This window comes from Rattus norvegicus, chromosome 7 (assembly GCF_021556685.1).
Source record: "Rattus norvegicus strain SHRSP/BbbUtx chromosome 7, alternate assembly SHRSP_T2T, whole genome shotgun sequence".
NCBI lineage: Eukaryota > Metazoa > Chordata > Mammalia > Rodentia > Muridae > Rattus > Rattus norvegicus.
In genome coordinates this window covers 71,386,655-71,402,393 of record NC_141540.1, presented here as the reverse complement: position 1 = coordinate 71,402,393, position 15,739 = coordinate 71,386,655, and the positions used below count along the sequence as shown (strand labels likewise).

General features: G+C 41.2%; 1 protein-coding gene across 1 annotated transcript in view; it reads left to right on the top strand.

The window, feature by feature from the left end:
- The first annotated feature begins 857 nt into the window (after window positions 1-857).
- The window catches only part of LOC148004727 (uncharacterized), a 34,220-nt gene continuing 19,338 nt past the window's right edge, over window positions 858-15,739 (top strand). Inside the window, exons 1-3 of the mRNA XM_087559488.1 lie at window positions 858-1,038; window positions 5,381-5,645; window positions 12,279-12,489. Coding sequence (XP_087415614.1) covers window positions 858-1,038; window positions 5,381-5,645; window positions 12,279-12,489 — 657 coding nt within the window. The remainder of the gene's footprint in view (window positions 1,039-5,380; window positions 5,646-12,278; window positions 12,490-15,739) is intronic.

The window sequence follows — 15,739 nt, the reverse complement described above, 5'->3', positions numbered from 1 at the left end:
CATGAGTTGTATCTGTATAGGTTTGTCTTTCTTTAATTTGGAGAAGTTTTCTTCTCTGATCTTATTAAAGATCTTATTATGCCCTTGGCCTGGGATTCTCCTTCATCTACTGAGCCTACAATTTGAAGGGTTAAAGACAAACTCTGAATCAGAGCATATGTAGATGCTCCTAAAGGGGCTGGGTATCCTACTGCTTTCAAATCGTTCCTTTATCACAAGTCTTTCATTTACAAAGATGCTAAAGTGTGTCAACTCACTGTGTTCAAGCCATGGATAATCCAGTAGAGGAAACTGTAATGAAACCCAAAAATCTGCTGGTGTAAAATAAAGCATGAAAAAGTATTAGCTGTTATAAACCACATCACCAATTTTGTCACGGAGGTGAGAAGAAAGATAGACTCTAGAGTGGGATTTAAATGTTACCATCCTCATTTTCCATGCTGTATGCCAAATATATCTTAAATGTACCTGGTTTTAAAGGTTGTTTTCACTTCTTAAAAAAGAGACCTCCCAATATCTGAAATGTAACAGTTTTATCTTGCCTTGCACTCCAAATGCTTTTTCCACTGGGACTGAGAACTTTATTGTCCTCAACCTGGAACTCAGAAATTAAGGTGAAAATGAACTGACATGCAGGAAAATATAGAGTCAATGAGCTTTTCATTGGATCAGATGCCCGCTAATAGTCAAAACCAAGAATCTCTGAGTGTGTATTGCATTTTGTTCTGCATGTTATAATGAACATTGAAAAAAATAAAAGCCAGCAGGGCAAGCTCTTTGCTGGTAAATTGTGTTCCTTGGGGAAAATCCAACAGAGAGAGACCAATTTAGTCAGGGGAAATTATAATACACCAATCATGATGACGGATCCCTCGCAAGGGAACGCACATGGCAACAATTTAAATGTTATCCATGAAACTACTGCCCTCAGACCCCGGGGCATATTATTTGTCAGATCCTGTTCTCATAGACCCTGCAAGAATTCTTCCACTCTCACAAAGAATGTGGGCTTTGGGACATTCTTCCTCAGGTCTGAAGGTGGGAATTACAGGTTTATTCTTTGGTCTACTGCAACCTTAGTAGTGAGCAGTAGTATCATATATTTTATAATTTATTGGTATCGTCCCTGATAGGTTAGAAGTATTTGGATAATGAATTGCATTTAGCATGACACCCTCTAACCCATATCCTTTTCTTGTAGTTAAGTCAGGAAGGTAGAAATTCATTTAAAGATCTGTAGAAAATGTTATCCTTTGATGAGCTGGACATGGATTCTCTGATTTGAAGAGGGTACCTCTTTCTTGGAGTCACTTGAAGGCATGCATACTCATATTTCCCTCATACACAAGAAAGAAAAGTTAAACCTTAGTGAAGTTGTAGTAAGAAAATTCTTATGGTCTCTTTTACTTTCGTTTAATGCTCCTTCTTCCCAACGGTGGGATTTTGCTTGTGAGAAGGTAAAGGTACTGTAGTTTTGATGACGGTGTGTGGTGAAGGGATTATCTTATCTCTCAGGTCACCTGGGCTCTGATGCGAGCATTTCAGGTATATGTCAGACCGATTCTTACTATGAAGATTGTCAGAAACCCATGGTTGGATGAAAGAAAGGAAAACATTCTTCTTCACTGCTAGTAGAAAGACCTATTTGTTGTGATCATTCAGCTAAATCAACCTGTTGGGAACTCTTACAGAACTCAGACCCCAAGAGCATGAGCATTTATGTGTTCTTCACTCAGTTTTACGTTTAGATTCTGGCTCCTTGCTGACTGGTCTAGGATTGCCCAATTCCATTTTCCCCTCAAAAATGAGAATACTGCTCTTCTTTCATAGAGTCATAGAATGTTCCTAAATGATTGATTTAATAACCATAATGCTTTACACTAGCAGCCCACATTTAAACTCATAACAAATCCAGATATCATCTATGTCTGGATGCAAAAATCCATAATTGTATATGGGAGACACAGAGAGGGGCATGCTTTCTATCATGGAGTCTGAGAAGACTGGTGATTCTTAGGCATGAACTGTCTGTCCTTGGCATAAGCTGTCTGTCCAAGACCTGAGCTGTCTGTCCAAGGCCTCAGCTATCTGTCCAAGGCATGAGCTGTCTGTCCAAGGCCTGAGCTGTCTGTCCAAGACCTGAGCTGTCTGTCCTAGGCCTGAGCTGTCTGTCCAAGGCATGAGCTGTCTGTCCAAGGCCTGAGTTGTCTGTCCAAGACATGAGCTGCCTATCTCCGGCATGAGCTTTCTATATCATGTTCCTGTCATTTCTTGTTTCCATCATTCATATTTCTGTCTCTTCAGCAATTCCCTGTCTCTGTTTTCTCTTTGTGTATTCTTTTCCCCCTCACAATGAGACACTCCTTTTGCTATCTAATAATTTCCTTCTTGATCTTTGGACATGCTGCTCTTTCTGACAGGAATGGTTTTCTCTAACTCCACTGAATTTGAAGCCACCATAGGTGTTACTTTGGTAAATCTTTCCAAAGTCACTTACCGGCTATTCTTGATTTTTTTTCCCCTGATCACCAGTAGGATTCAGAACCAGCCTTAAACAATTTCTTAAACTTTATATTCCTACCAAATTTTATATTCTGAATCATGACCTATGGGATGTGGTAAGCCAAAAAGGGGCTCTATCAGATAATGAGTTATCTTCTTAGGAATTAAATTTTTCAGAGAATTTCATTTCCTGTACTGTGGTACATCATCCAAAGCCAGGAGTTTTGAGCTGTACCCAGCTCTCAGTTCCCAGTTCTTCTTCAGAAATACAGTTTGCCTGGATTCCTCTTGCAGATGATTTCATAAAATGAGAAAAATTATATTTGCTTAGCAATATGTGAATCTTCGGTGTATTTTGTTAGCTACCTTTTCTCCACTGAGCTTTTTCCATGAAACACACTCTTCCTTGAGACTAATATGTGGTGGACACCACACCCACTCCCTCAGTCCCTGATAAATGAGAGTCTAGGAGGTAAATACATGCTTTTGGTGTCTTAGCTCACAGTGCAACTCTTCCTAGAGGAACACACAGCGGGCTCTGCCTCTCTGCTGAAGTTAATCTATCTAGCAATCTAGCAAGAGAGCACATTCTTATCTTTACCTCACATCTCATTTCTCTGATCTCAGTGGACCTCTGGGTCCATCTATGGTCTACCCTATGTCTTTCCACATTTCTGCCTACATTTGTGCCTTGTCCTGGCTTCTTAGATTGAGTCAACTCCTTTTCCTACTCCAATCCATTCTTTGATTCCAATGAAAGCTCTTTTAAGATCCAATAATTACACACCACTATCCTATGGAAACACTGTCAGTGACCCTTCTTCTTCTCACTGGTTCTGATACTGTTTCCTCTGCAGTGATGTGCCTAGACTATGTTTTCTAGCTCCCCTCCAAGTGCTGGTTTTTACTAAGTAGATGTACCCATGGTTCCCCAAACAACACACTCATTCAGAGCTCTCGACATTTCTCCATGCTGTTTCCTGCCAAGAATGCTTTGCTCTGAGTCCCCACAACTCTTCACACAACTAGTCTCCCTTTAATGATTTGTTTAGATTAGGTTCAAATGAAATCTTCTCCTACAGATTTCTGGGTGTCTGTGACTCTTGGATTGTATACATTCCAGGATATCTCACATTGAATCCCAGGAACGTGCAGAGCTCTTCCTCCCCCTATAATCCTTTCTTTTCTCACACGTCAACAGCTCAACAGCCAGAGCAGTGTCTGTTATACACCATGTGCTCCATTCTTTTTTTAAACTTAAACTGAACAGACACATGAGACTATCCAATTTAAATTAGACATTTAAATGCTTCAAATAAGTTCGAAAACATTTATTTTCCTTTTTTTTAGCATTTCCAATTATTTAATTAGGTTTAGAAAAGAAAACCTTCAAATATTCTGTTTACTGTTTACTCTGAACTGGCAAATTCGTCTCATAAAAGTTCATCTTTCTCTGTGATCACTTTCAGAATCGCTCAAAACGTTTTCATCTGGAACCAAAGTAGAACGGCTTCTCTTACAGAAGTTTTCCGTTATTTTAAAGCATGAGTTGCTGACATGAGGCCAGCTAAATGATCTCTTCTTTTAAAGGTATAAGACATGATGTTCTTAAGTCCAGAACATTAACAAAAGTATAAAACAGTCGCATATACAATGCACTTTTAGAAGCGTAAAGTCTGTCTGTTTGGAAAGCAGGTCAGCAGACATTCTATTCACTAGTGAGGTGGAATTTTTTTTCACTGAATTAAAATGCTCTTCTTTTGCTTCTCCTCTCTTTTAAGCTCCTCAGTGTCCCTAGAGCTACAGTGGGAATTAGTTAAGATATACACATATGTGCTCTCCTAGTTGCTTTGCCCTTGAGACCTGAATTATCATTTTACTAGTACCTTAAATATCATATGAAATTCTATGTCCTGCTGCTGCTTTCCAGGGTCTAATGGAGAAAACAGCCAAGACCTGAGTCCTTTAGTTGAGACAAATCATGGAAACGTCTCATAGTTATTTTATGTATAGTTGGTTTAACTAAAATTAAAAAAAAAAACTTTTGTTGTTACCTTATTAATTTCTTCTTCCCTTGGGCAACAAGATTATCAGTCAGAGGTGAGGACTCATTTTTTATAATTTATTTTTATTTTTTGTATATTTATGTTTTGCCTACATGTGTGAGGAAGTCAGATCCCCTGGAACAGGAGTTAAATGCAACTTTCCACTGTCGTGTGGTTGCTGAGAACTGAACTCAGGACCTCTGGAAGAGCAGACAGTGTTCTTAACCACAGAGCCAACTTTCCAAGCTCTGAGCACTCCTTTACATACAGACTCATTTTTCTTCTCAGTGAAAACAAAGTTTATTTAAATTTTAGTTTAGCATTTTAAGATTTGTAGAAACTACATTTTTAATTCCCAACATTAGTTTTTCACTGCTCTGATGTTGGGCAAAAATGAAGAGGTGTGGACAAAGAGAGAACTGCTGAGCCTGCATTAAATAACTGTGCTCCTCCCCTCCCCCACTTTGAGCCAAATTGATGACCTCCCATTTGGGGTGAGATCAAATATCAGTAAAAAGACTTTCTAATTTGTGCCTTTACAAAGGTTCTTTCAGGGACACCGAGAGAAGACCTTCCTTTTCTGACATGCATTGGCAAAAAAAGGAACCACAAAAGTATTTAGGGCCATGTGTTGCATAAAGAATCTTTAGCTTTGTCACAGTGCCCTGCTAAAATGGCACTTTTGAGCTTTTAGCTGTGAGTGAGTGGTGGTGTCCACAGCGAGAGCCACCATTTCCATGTGTCACATAGACAGCATTTGTCTCCTTCATTCCCTCCTGGTGACCACTCACCTGTCCTTCTGCTTTCCTTTCTGAAATGTCTCTAAAACACAGCGTTCCATCTCATGCAGGAGTTCCTCATCTCCATACCGTCAGCCTGTAGAGCATCCATCTGCATGCTTCTCTTCAGCATCCCCCAAGCGGACACAGTTCTGTCTCCTTTTCAGAATGCTCCTTGGGCGATGGATCCCATGGTTCACACTCAGTTTCGTTTCTTACTCCTCTTTGAAACCTACTCGCGGATTCCCTATCTTGCGGGTCATTGGTTTGAGCATGTGCTCTGGTGTCTGAACCGTTTGCTGAAACACAGCAAACCAAAGTAGGTCGCTCATTGCTACTTTCTCCCTCTGTTTAGACATTTGCCTTTCAAAAAGAATTCCCTCAGATAACTCTTTCCATTGTTATTAATTTATTATCGTGCAATTGCATACATGTGCAGACTACATTCCAGTCAGACTCACCCTCTCCCTTACTCCTTTCCCGCTTCCACCAACCCTGGTCCCAACACCTCCTAGGATTGAATCTTCTTGTTTGTAAGCCACTGTTTAATCAGGTCCATTCATCTTCATGAGCGAGGGTGTGGAGCTGTCCCCCCAAAGCATGGAGAACTCTGCAATGCCTACATTACACCACTAAGGACAATGCCTCATCTACCCTGCCATTAGCTCCCCTGAGAAGGGCCGTCAACCCCATGATCTCTTCCCTTTCATGGGACTGAATGTTGACAGGTCCGGTCTTGTGTGGGTCCAATGTTAGCAACCACAGCTTCTTTGAGTCATAAGTGCAACAGCTATATCACACCCAGAAGATATTTGTTAGGGCCTCTTCTCCATAGTCCAGCTATTACATTCTTTTTGCTTAATCTTCTGTGATGGTTTCGAAGCCTTGGAAGGGGTGATATGGACGCTGAAACACACTGTACTCCCTTATCCTCAGCACATTAACCAGCCACGAGTCTCCATTAACTGGCATTTACTGCAAAAGAAAGCTTCTTTGACCAAATTGGAAGTGGGGAGGCACTCTTCTATGGGTATGAGCATGCATTTTTAGTAGGTGTTTTAATAGCTATTCCTGGTTATCAAGTTGACTATATCTGGAATTAACTACAACCCAGAATTGGAGGGCTCACCTGTGATCCAGATCTTAAGGCTGGAAGACATAAGTTTCTGACCTGGATATTGGCATGGAGATCTTGAGGCATAGTGGCTATGAAAAGCTTAGGCCCAGGCAAGGTAGTACATACCTTTAATCTCAGGAGACTAAGGCATGGATATCTCTGAGATCAAAGTCAGCATGGGACAAAGCAAGTCCCAGATCCAGGTGTGGTGGCACATACCTTTAGTCTAGGCCACACCTTCTGCTGGAGACCTACATAAGGACATTGGAAGAAGGAAGATTCATTCTTTACCAGCATGGACTTGGCAACACATCTCCTGGAACCTACAGAAGACCAGTTGAAACAACTAGCCTCATGGGCCCTACTAGATTCTTGGATTTCTCATTCACAGCTGACCATTGTTGGGGTAGTTGGACTATAGACTGTAAGTCATCACAGCAAATTCCATTAGTATATAGATATTCTATAAGTTCTGTGATTCTAGAGAACCCTAACTAATACAGGTGGTTTGACAACGTATCTATTAAGCAAAACCTAGGTCCTATGATCTCTCTAGCTGCTGACTTTTGATCAGGTCCACAGAACCAGGCATGAAACAGGCATCAGATCCACTGAGAACACAGTTGGTTACTCCCACAGGATGGTTGGGTTTATCCTCATCAACCTGTCATAACATAGAATGACCTCAAGAAGCCAGTCCCAATGAGACTCAGTCTAGATAATGTTGAGTAGAATGGGAACACCTGTCCTGAATATAGGCAGCACCATTTTATGGTCTGGGTCCTGGAATGAATGAACTGTAGAGGGCTAGTTGAGCATTGTTGTGTGTATATGAATTCATTGCTCTCTGCTTTGACTGTTGATGTATTATGAAGAGCTGCTTCAGGTTCTTGCCGCTTTACCTTCCCCACAGTGATGGACTGTCACCTGGAGTTGTGAGCCAAAGACTCCTTAAGTTGCTGTATTTTATCAGAACATTAGAAACAAAGCTAAGATGCCATATTACAATCATGCCACTATTGCACGGGTATGCACATCTTGTTCAGTGGATTGGTATTGGAGCAAACAAGTTTGCAGCTGGATGAGGCCCACTGGTAACTTTCTTCCCTGACTTGGTTGACTAGCAATTTCAACAGTATGGAAGCTAGGCAGCAAGGAAGAAACTTCTTGTGCCTCAAGTGTGAGATATGACTAGCAAGAGGGTTTTACCATCTAGTTCTGGGAGGCAACCAAGAACAATGGCTTAATGGTAACTTGCAATTTTTTTTAAAGGTTTCTGGTGACTTCTTGGGCAACAACTCACAGAGAGATTTCATTTACTAGTCCATGCCTTCTGAATTTGGCATTATGTACTCTGCAGTGAACTGCTGACCAAAGTGCTTTAAATTATATTTTTATTTAGCTCATAAAGAGAACGTCCATATGGCTTCTTCATACTCCTTAGTTTTAGATAACCTCCCCCTCTTCCTTCCTCTATCCTGAGCGTCTACCTTCATTCTTATTTAAACCTTGTCATCTCTAATTTCCCTTCTCTACTTCCATCATTTCTGCTCTACTGCTTGGCGCCCATGTAAGGTCCCATCCCTCCTCCACACACTGTGGCCCTTTCTAGCATCCAGATGACTCTTTCCTGTTTGGATGTGGGAAAGCCTGAACCACTTACCTTTGTGTCTTCAGCTTTACTTTAACGCACAGGGAGGAAAAGGCCTCTCTTGCATGTGGGATCCATTTACCTGTCCACTTGAGTTGCTTTCTGACTAGCTGATTTCAAGAATAGTCTGAGCTCCCCAGAGGCAGAGATCATCTTAATCCTTTACAGTGGCATAGAGAGATCATGGGCTTCTACAACCTGGATGCTGCTTGTAGGTAAGAATGGTAGCTGGTGGAGAGGTCTAAGTTCCCTTCAGCTTAAACACTTGGTGTGCTAAACCTGGGGGGAAGGGTAAGAGCTTCAGTTCTGAGCTCTGCCATCAGTTTTGCTTTTCTTTAAGCCCATTTCACGGGTGGTCATGATGCGCAGACTCCCTAGCTGATGTGAAGATAGAACACAGAAAGTACCTGCCACAGTAACTCATTGATGAAGGTGCCAACTTGGTAGTGTCCTGCATCTCTCCTCACTCTGGATATAGAAAGGCTTGGGATTATGTATTAGATTATCAGTTATTTAAGGACATTCAGATCCTATATAACATTCTTAATCGTGGTTTAACTTAATCATAAAATGTGAATTGATTGGGTTCAAGTTTGACTTCACTACTTGATAGCTGATCAAACTAATAGATGCGTATTGTTTAACTTTTGAAGTGAGAAGTCCTATACAGATTTTACTTGTGAAACTTAAATGAAGTCATATGTGACAAAGGCTAGCCAGTATATACCACAGAGTGAATGTCACTTCTTAATAATATTCCTGCTAAGGGGATCCTGACCCTGCTGGTGTTCAGTGCTTCTTAACTCAAGAGACCCACATTGGAAGCTGGGAGAATCCATTGTCTGACATGGCTGCGTGTGGGCTGTCTTAGCTTCCTGTTCTTCGGCTTCCTTTTGTGGGTCTTTTTTTGTTTTTGTTTGAGAAGGACACACACACACACACACACACACACACACACACACACACACACAGAGAGAGAGACAGAGAGAGACAGAGACAGAGACAGAGAGACAGAGACAGAGAGACAGACAGAGACATAGAGACAGACAGAGACAGAAACAGAGACAGAGAGACAGACAGAGACATAGAGACAGACAGAGACAGAGACAGAGACAGAGAGACAGACAGAGACATAGAGACAGACAGAGACAGAGACAGAGACAGAGAGACAGACAGACATAGAGACAGACAGAGACAGAGACAGAGACAGAGAGACAGAGATGAATCTGAGGGGTAGGGAAGTGGAAGGGATCAGGAAGAGGAAAGCCCAACCAAATATATTTTATAAGAAAAAGCATGAATTTAAAAAAAAGCTTTGGATATCTAATGTTGCAGTTACATGTCTCAGTACTCGGAATCTTCATCTGGATTTTTGAACAATTGTGGGCGTGTTTATATTATTTCTGTTGTGCGTATTGTAAGCTCAAAGTCCAATAAGAATTATAAGAGATACTTACGTAGGTCAGTCATTTCCCCAAGTGCTCTCGTGTGTGTCTTATTAGATTCCAAGTCATCTTATCTTTGTAGAGAGTGAAACTGTTGAATGAAGTGCTCCAATCTGCATCATAAAGCAGATCTAGTGAAACATGAATATTTGTTTCTTGACACAGAGTTTCATATTTATTTAATACATGACTCTCCCTAGATATCATCTAATCTCTAACTGGTCTAACCTTCAAAGTGCAGTTTATGTAATTCTTACAGAAACATGTTATGTTAATATATATCTTAAAGCATGCGGGCATCTCATGTGGTTCTTACAAAAGCCCTCAAGAGAACTTAGCTTCTCTTTTAGAGGTGAAATAAATGAAGGATCAGACAAGCTAAGTAGTGTGCCAAATCTTCCCAGTCAGTAAAGTGTCAGCAGTATTGCATTCCTTCATGTTTTTAAACACTCAACCCTGCTGCTGACTTGAAACAGTCAGATAATTCAGTTGTTGTGTTTTATAGAAGAGTCTGGCAACTGAAGAATCATATCAAGAACATGGTCGTGGGGACTAAGAGCACTGACTGCTCTTCCAGAGGTCCTGAGTTCAATTCCTGGCAACCACATGGTGGTTCACAACCATCTCTAATGGGATCACATGCCCCCTTCTGGTGCGTCTGAAGAGTTCGACAGTGTACTCAAATACATAAAACAAACAAATCACTTAGCTGCTTCCCTCTCACCTCTTTGCAGAGATGGGGACAATGAGATGACTGAACCCAACCTTAGGCCCTTCAGTTCATAAGTGACCTCAGTGACATATGACCTCAGAGACATAAGAGCTCCCATATCATACCCCGGCTCACAGGATGCAGAGGACCTGGGCAAAGGCCTGGCTCTGTATGACCTCTGTACACAGGCTCTTTATTTGGTTTCTGGGCATGGTGATGCAGGCTGGTGACCCCAGCTCTTAGGAGGTTGAAGCAGGAGGATGTCAAGGTCATCCCCAGTTACCCGGTAAATGACCAGACTGAACCACAGGAGCGTTCCAGGAAATGAAAAGCAAAGAGAGATCCACTCTCAGCAGTGTACTCATACAAATAAAATAAATAAATTAAAAAAAAAAAAAAAAAAGAACAGGGTCACCATAAAGTCACATTTGGAAATGGATGTATTTTAAGGAGATTGAAAAGATTCATTCTAAGCTCTATTCAAAAATTTAGTTACAATAGTAGGCATTTAAGCTAATCAGTAAAAAGTAGTTGGTCATTTTCTTGTTGTTACAAAACAAAGGACTTGTTCTGCTGACTTCAAGTACCAGGTAACTCAAAGAAGCATCGGCATTAGTTAGGGTTTTTGTTGAGCACGGGTGAAACGTATATTCCTCCACTAATTAATTACTTCTTTCATTCATTAACATTTGCTGCAGTAATGATCACAAAGGAAAACGTGAGATACTTCTGCGAATAAGGCCACAGCAAAAGCAGAGGTGGCCAGTCCAGCCTCCCTGTACCAAGGATCGGACTTCCTGCCATCCTGCGATCGCTCCACAGGGCAGTCATTTAGCAGCATCGAGGTTTCCATTCACCCAGGAGAAGGAGACAATATGTTCAGTTTGAGTTTTGATAGTCCTCGGTGTTACTTCATGCTCTTTCAACATGGCTATGTGTGGGTGCGTGACTAATTGGCATTTATTTTATTTTTTATTATTTAAGAAGCCCTTCTCTTCTTCTTTTTTTAACTCCATATTGGGCTTGCTTTCTTGTTTCCCCAAAGATCAGTTTACCAGCAACTTGACACAAGTTGTCACTGAACATATTTCTCATATAGACCCTCTTAGACAAAGTGATTTTTTTAAAAATTTGTTTTCAAGAGGAGGGATTATGTAACTAGATGCCTCTCTGTTCTTTCTTCTGCTTAAATGTATTTTAAAATCATTCTATGATAGTGTTAGTTATTAACATGGGAATTGTTCTGCTGTACATAAAATAAAGTGTGATTTTAAGAATTTAAAATATATAATAAAAAGTAAGGAAAAGTAAAATAGTTTTGTTCTGCATCCTACGTCGAATGATAAAGATGAACAATCAATGAAGTCGTATTAGAAATTACTTCCATATTGTGGCTCTGGAGGTTTGGAATTTGTTTTTCTTTAAGGAGCATTATATTTGCATTTGTTTGTTTGTTGTCTCTCTCTGTATGTGATACTAAGTACATGTATTTGCATTATGTGTGTGAAGGAACTGGGGGCCATCAGAGAGGTGTCAGATACACCGTTACTGTAGTTAGAGATGATTGGGAGCTGTCATTTGGGTGCTGGGAACTGAACCCAGGTCCTCTGCAAGAGCAACCAGTGCTCTTAATTGCTGAGCCACCATATCTCCGCACCCTAGAATTTGACTTATTAAGGACATGAAGCGAATATTTGGCCCATATGCCATGTTAAACTACGGACCTAGACAAAACCAGAGCTGTCCAAGTTAGCCAAATGAACGCCTGCCAAGGGCAGAGGGCAGTGTATCTCAGCTACTCCAGAAGGTGAGGTCACTTGAGCTCAGAAGGTGGGGACCAGCATGGGTACCATAGCAAGACACCATTTCAAAAGAAAGAAAAAAGAAAGAAGGAGAGAGGGGAGGAGGGGGAGGGGAGAGAGAGCCTGAGCTAAACAGAGATCCATGTTGCTCACTTTCAACCCAGCTCATCTTGCTGGCTCAAAGCATCTTTTGCTTTCCTGAACTCTCCTCTGCCTCTCTGGTAGAAACTGGCTCCTGTCCAGGGAGGAACTGAATCCACCACAGCAGGACATGCAGGGAAAAAAAACAAAGTCTGAGGCAAGTCCTCACCTGCCTCAGGAAGCAGTGTCTTTGTCCACGTGCTCAGGATCCAGGCTCTTCTCCTCCATGTTCCGGACCCAGGCTATCCAGGCTCTTCTCCTCCCTGTGAATTCTTCCCAAGCGTTTATCGCTGATGTGAGAATTCTGCTTTCCCACTCTTGGCCATGAAACAACCCGGTTTTGGTTGGGCAGATCAGGCTATCTTTGAGGTTTTTCATGAACAGGAAATTTTACCTGTGGCAGTGGAAGATTCTTTTCCACACAGTACTCGTGGTTGGCTGGATGTATGTAACACTGTATAAACCAAAAGCGGGTAAGAAAACATGCCCACGACCCAGCACAACACTCTCTTTTTTTATGAGAGGATATTTCTCCTTTGACTATAACTTTAATTAAACTCTATTAACTTTAATTTAATTTAAGCTGTTTAAATAGTTCAGATGCTATTAAATGCAAAGAACACATTTTTTTAAAAGGTATTTAGTTTCTGGGCATTTTCCCTCGATCTCACACAGTTTTAATTATGCTCCACTTATTGTTAAGTATATCATAAAATAAAATATAATGTAAAGATCACATTAGTCGCCATAAGTAAACTTGAGGCCAAGCCATGAACTAGCCTAAATCAGAGGTACAATAAAGAAGCCAAGGGCATTGGACATCTTCAGACTTGGACCTCTGCGGATGCTGAGCAAATATCATTGTATTCTTCTATACACCCATAAAAATCAAGAGTGGGCATTTCTATGTACCACGAGCCATTATATAATATTCCCATCCGATTATGTTATTTTTTTTGTCTTTTTTCCCTCTGCTGTATTTTAATGTCTTTTCTCCAAAGCGGAGCCTCTCTGTATCTAGAGTAATTCTCCTAAGCTTGCCAAGTCATATATTTTCCTTTCATAATTACTTGGGTAATTGCAGCACCCTGGCACATATTAGTAACTAGGGAAACAGAGCTATTTAATTATATCCTAATGAACATTTGCAATTATATAATTTTTAAAATCCATAGAAAATTAAGAAAAGGCTCTCCATTAAGCAGAGCACTGCCTGAATTTCATTTTCAAGAATCTTCAACTAAGTCGACTCTCTCTAAAAATACAGTTTCCATGTCATAAATGCTATATACTTTAACCTTTGGAACACAGAGCCTGCATTTCTTTGGAAGCAATTCTGGACGTATTCAAGTTCATTTTTCCCCTGCTATGGCTCACTAACAGATGTTTTATTAAACTTTTTTTCTAATTTGCAGTACAAACTCGTTAATGAGAATTTGCTCAAATATCTCCTGGGACGTTGTATTTACCTTCTGTTCTGATGCCGAACAGTGCTAATGATTAACAGGTACCACTGAACCTGCTAATGTGTGCAAGGCACTCTTGAAAATTTGACAAAGAATATAACGTTTGAGTTAAACTTTACTTTTGTACATAGGGTGCCAACCTAAAGTAATGGACATAGCAATTCTACATGAAGAAAATGGCGTCGCTGGACTCTAATATAAGAACTGTCCACCAAGTAGAGGGTTCCACGCACTCAATAGCTAGGTAACTGATCCAGTTATGTACTCAGGTGGTGGCGGGGTAGGCTGTGGGGGGAGGGAACAGTCCAGGCCACATTCCATAGCTGGCACTTTGACCTTTGACACTTTCAGCTCCACAAGCTGGATCTCTTTGACTTTGTACCTGAACTTTCCCTTCTGCCCAGCCACTTTTGATTGACAAGAAAAAAAGTGGTTGGTCAGTTCCCAGAGGCTTTCGTGTTGGCCCAAACTATCAACTCTTTGTCTTACAGTTCATGGGGAAGTAGTCCTCACCTCAGCTTTTCAAGACAGAGTAGTCCGGCTCAGGCGCCAGTCATCCAAGGCTCAGTGCAGGGATGGTTAGAGACAGGTACATAGGTCATGGGGATTAGTTAGTGACAGACATTTGAAAGGGTCCATTAAGAATTAGAATGTCCCAAAAGTACAACAATGTCAAGCAACCAGAGCTTCCAGGGACTAAGCCACTACCTAAATACTATACATGGACTGACCCTGGACTCTGACCCCATAGGTAGCAATGAATATCCTAGTAAGAGCACCAGTGGAAGGGGAAGCCCTGGGTCCTGCTAAGACTGAACCCCCAGTGAACTAGACTATGGGGGGAGGGCGGCAATGGGGGGAGGGTTGGGAGGGGGACTCCCATAAGGAAGGGGAGGGGGGAGGGGGATGTTTGCCCGGAAACCGGGAAAGGGAATAACACTTGAAATGTATATAAGAAATACTCAAGTTAAAAAAAAAAGAATTAGAATGTCCTTCTGATGACTGCAGGAACTACCTACCGATCTCCTCAAAGGTGGGGGTTACCTTGAGCATTCAGAAGTTCACAGCAAACCACCTGATGGCAGATAAAAGTTAGTCTTTACCGGTAAGGTAATAATCATGAAAATTGTTGTGCTCGTGTAGCTAACCAGCAAGAGCACCTGAGAAAGGTAAAATATAAATATCTCAACAAAACCTTTTTGATATTGTGTTTTTGGGGGAAACAATATATTCAAATAATATAATGTTGCAAAACCAAATAAAGGTGATTTGAATATATCATAAAAAGAAAACTACCATATTCAAGATGATTCCATGATTTCTTTTCTACTTTATACTATTAATTTTAATCTTAAAAAAGAAAGAAAGAAATCAGTGGGCCTTATGTATGTGAGCGCAGACCTATCTTTCAGACTCTGAAGGACTACTTCCTGAATCTGTGGCTTTATTCCATGGGCCCCCAGGGACACATAGGACATGGAATGAAAGCCAAATGATAATGAAACATGCAAACAGACACTTAACATGCAAAGACCACAACACACATACATTCTTCAGCTCTCAGAAGCACTCTGTGGGATTTATGCTATCATGCTTTTGGTTTTTGTGTGAGGAGATGAACTTGCAAGGAGTAAAGAATTTCCCCTGGATACAGAGCTATCTGTGGCAAAGCCAGGGTTCAAGGTCGAGCCTCTTTGTCTTGAGGGTCTCTATAACTAGGTAGTGATGTTGCTTGGGTACCAGAAATGTGTCTGCACATTTGGTGAGAAAGTTCAGGGTGGCCAAATGAAACACTGGACTCAAAGCCACCACCGCTCTCCTCAGGTGGGGCTGGTTGATGTGTCCACTGTGCTGGTCTACCCTTCCCCCATGCTAACCTTGACGTGCGGAGGAAGGGAACAAGGAAGAAAAGATTTCATTTCCATTTCCAGTAACAACCACTGAGTTCATCTTTAGGCTGAGCTCTTGGGGGTTTCCCCCATCAACACAGTGCTTTAAAGTGAGCCTCCTGCAGCACCGCGGCTGCTCAGACACCAAACACAGCACAGCCTTACCTCCTTCCGTACAAGACCCCTTCTC